Below are 3438 nucleotides of genomic sequence, written 5' to 3'. Positions count from 1 at the left end.
GTTAAAAGCTAAAAGTTGCAATAACAAAAAAATGTTTAAGGTCTTTGGTGAGAACCTTGTACTTTTCATGATTCAAGGACAGATAATGCTTCTTTTAAAAGGTACAGCATTTCCATGTTTCAGATCAGCCTTTCAGCTCTATTAAAAAAAATTGGAGGGATGAACTGATCCCTTTATTCACCAAAGTTAAATGAAGCTAATTATTTTCCACTATACCAAAACCCACTTTTCTACTGCCTAGCATCAGAGGCAAGAACTTCCTCAGAGGGTCAGAGAAGGGGAGACTGCCTGGAGTTGGGGGATGCACAATGGGCTAGGGGGTTTCCAGCCTGATGCCACCCATTTGCTTCCTTAGATCAACAGGTCCCAATAAAATATTGCACGGGCTTTACATTTTCCTAAACATCTTGAGCAGTTAATAATTACCTTTAATATATGGTATTCAACTTGGGGTCAGACAAGTGAATAGTAGACCAATTTCTCAAGAGTTTATGGACCACTCCCATCATGACCATCTAGGTATTCAATCTCTATTTTTAATACTTTATGATCTACAGGACCAACTCCAAATTCATGGTTTAGAGGGCTTTAAAAGAAAAAGCTTCAACAAAAAGCCTACATTAAGAACCAATTTGACATACATGGAGGTTAACTTTAAGTCACACTAAGCATGTTGTCAAAGGCTGAAGTCAATATCCTCAAGGTGAAGAAGCACCTAACCCTTTCCACTCCACAAGCAGCAGAAACACATAGCCTAGCCCTGATCTGTCCCTCCCCCTCAGGGTTATTTGAAAAGCTTTAAGTCCAGGTTAGCAGCCCTACTATCACATTATAAATATCCAATAGACTAGAGTAAGATTGTAGAATTCTGAAGGCAACAAGAATGCCTTTCCTTGCAGTTTGGGTAAAATGACTGTTCTTCACTGTGCTGTGGCATGCAATGTCAGCTGCCAAAATACCTCCCTCCCCCCTCAGTCACAGGCAGACAGGTAATGGTAGCAGTATGGTTTATTAAACTGTGCCTTAGTACAGGCGCTGGGGCTTGCCCATGGTGCTCTTGATGTATAAAGCCCGGACGTTCTGCCAGTTCTTTTTGAGCAATGACACCAAGAAGTTGACAGCTAAGTGGATGTTATATACAAGCTCATCATCTGTCATCTTCACATGGCCAACGGCCACTGCTAGACATAGCACCTGTAAGAAAAGGTCGAATCAGGTTGGCAGCTAGATGCAAGAGAACGTGGAAAGAGTGGGCACAACTACAAGGCAGATGGCCCATCCCTCCCTTCTACTGACCTACCGAGCAGTGAGTGCTCTGGCCCCAGGCCAGGAAGATTGGAGCTATCTGAAAAGCTTCAACCCTGCTCAGGGACTATCACATATCCAAAGCACCCATAGAAATACAAAACAGGACTCCAACTCCTTACCTTCTTCATCTGAAACTTGATTGTGGATTTCACTTCATCAACTTTGGCCACCATGTTCTCATTGTGAGTCAGCAAGGAAGGAAACTTGCCTGCCTTATTCAGGCCTGGGCCCAGGATTCGTGGGATCTGCTTGATCAGAGACTCTGAAGCCAAAAAGGCATCATACTTCTTGGCTGGTAAAAAGAGTAAGCCATTGGATGCTTAGGACCCTGAAAGGCAGATCTCTAAACATGGATCTGTGAACCAACCACAAATGTGGCCACTAACCAGCACTTGACCCTTCTTTAGGTTACAAAGTCTTTTAACACCTCTCTTGATTCATTTGATTTTCTACATCCTCTGGACTTTTTACTGATCCAACATTCATACGAAATGTAGTCCTAGGCTGACCCACACTTCATGTTGCAACAGAAAATGCACTCTGGTTAAAACTGCCTGGGTTCAAATTCTACCTTCCTATTTTCCAGCTACATCACAACTGTTGCACCTGTTTACTATCTGTAAAATGCTTAGATTATATATTAAAAGGAAATTAAAACTGATGCATGCAGAAATCAGAACACACCAGGAACAGATTTATCAGCTTAACAGATTCACCAGGAACAGACTTATCAGCTTAACAGATTGCCATCTGTTTAGAAAGAACTACCACCTAGCCTCCCTTCCCTATAAAATTCAATTCTCAAACATAAATATGAAAAGACCCTTAAGGATAACAAACACCACTCGAATTAACCAACCACAGCAGATCCTATAAACTCCCTTCATTTTATAATGCAAATGGTAGAAATACCACTTTTTTACCACCCCCATAAGAACTATCTGCCCCTACACCCCATCCCAACACAAAATCACACCAGCCACTCACCCAGCTTCTTAACTAGTTTTTTATTCTTGTTGAGTTTTTTCAATGCCTCGATATCCATGTGGGGAATATCCACAGCCTTGGCTTCATCACAGTGCTGCTGGTCCCCCAGAACACAAACGGAGAACTTTGGGCGGGGAGTGGACTTAAGCCTGCATTTTGGGGACAGAACAGGTCATAGCCAGCCCTGGGTCCAAAGGGCAGGTGAATGGTTCTGGGACCGCTGCAGCCACTGAGCCTTACCCAGAGTGTCCACATTCACCAACAGCTAGTCTGGCTTCTCAAACTAGCCGGCGGGCTCGGCCAAGGCCTCCCCACGCCTCCCCTCTTGTTTTAAGACCCAGGGTGGGGGTCCGTCCAGCCGCACCTGCCCAAAGCAGAGGGTCTGAACTACCCGGGCACTTTAGTGCAGCACGTGCCTGCCCATCAGGGGCTCAATAGGAGCCTTAAGGGAGTAGCAGGGCACGGGGAGCACTGAGCGCTGGGTGGGGTCAGAACGGTGCCAACCTGACGGTGCCCGAGAAACGTTTGTCCTTCTGAGGATCATAGTTCTTCAAGCTGATCTGCAGCTCCACCGTCTCCAAAAACCTTAAGACAAAGTAACAAGTTAAACAGCCACCCGCGGCTTCCCAAATCCCCCTCAGCTCATTCTCCCTGGGGACTCGTGCTTACTTCCGGCGCTTGCGCTGGTTCCCGTGCAGGACTTCCCGCACAGCCTCATAGAGGGTGTCGCGAGAGACTTTGCTGCTGTGAAAACGAAGCAAGACGAGCACTCAAGATCCGGACGCTGATGTGATCTGAAGCCTCAGGCTTTGACACTGGGGGATTCTGGACACCGGGTCGGGAGATTTGGGTCCGAGAACCAGGCGCAGGCCCGGGAAAGAGACCCTACTGGCGGCCGGGCTCACCGCGCGAAGTCAATCGTGGGGCCCGCAGGCCGACGTCAGGCAAGAAATGCGTCGCAGCGAAGCAAGGGCAAGGACTCCCGATTCCATTCGCATGGTCTCCCTCCCCACGGGGACGCCCGGAGGTGCGGATGAGAACGGATAACACCCTGAATAGTACTCACCTCATGATGCCTCCCGCCACGAAAACCGGAAAAGAGAGTAACTCAACTCGCGCATGCGCTCAAATAGGAACCTTGTT

General features: G+C 47.1%; 1 protein-coding gene across 1 annotated transcript; it reads right to left on the bottom strand.

The window, feature by feature from the left end:
• Positions 1-990: 990 nt before the first annotated feature.
• RPL10A (ribosomal protein L10a) lies at positions 991-3438 on the bottom strand. Its single transcript, XM_036239202.1, has 6 exons — positions 3362-3438; positions 2965-3039; positions 2800-2880; positions 2296-2444; positions 1428-1600; positions 991-1194 (listed from the first exon to the last, which is right to left on the bottom strand). The coding sequence occupies exons 1-6, from the start codon at positions 3364-3366 to the stop codon at positions 1024-1026; spliced, it is 654 nt and encodes a 217-aa protein (XP_036095095.1). The 5' UTR covers positions 3367-3438; the 3' UTR covers positions 991-1023.

The sequence above is a fragment of the Rousettus aegyptiacus genome, unplaced genomic scaffold (assembly GCF_014176215.1).
Source record: "Rousettus aegyptiacus isolate mRouAeg1 unplaced genomic scaffold, mRouAeg1.p scaffold_m13_p_1, whole genome shotgun sequence".
In the NCBI taxonomy this organism is placed as follows: Eukaryota; Metazoa; Chordata; class Mammalia; order Chiroptera; family Pteropodidae; genus Rousettus; species Rousettus aegyptiacus.
The sequence above is the reverse complement of the archived record's forward strand: the minus strand, read 5'-3'. Positions and strand labels throughout refer to the sequence as shown.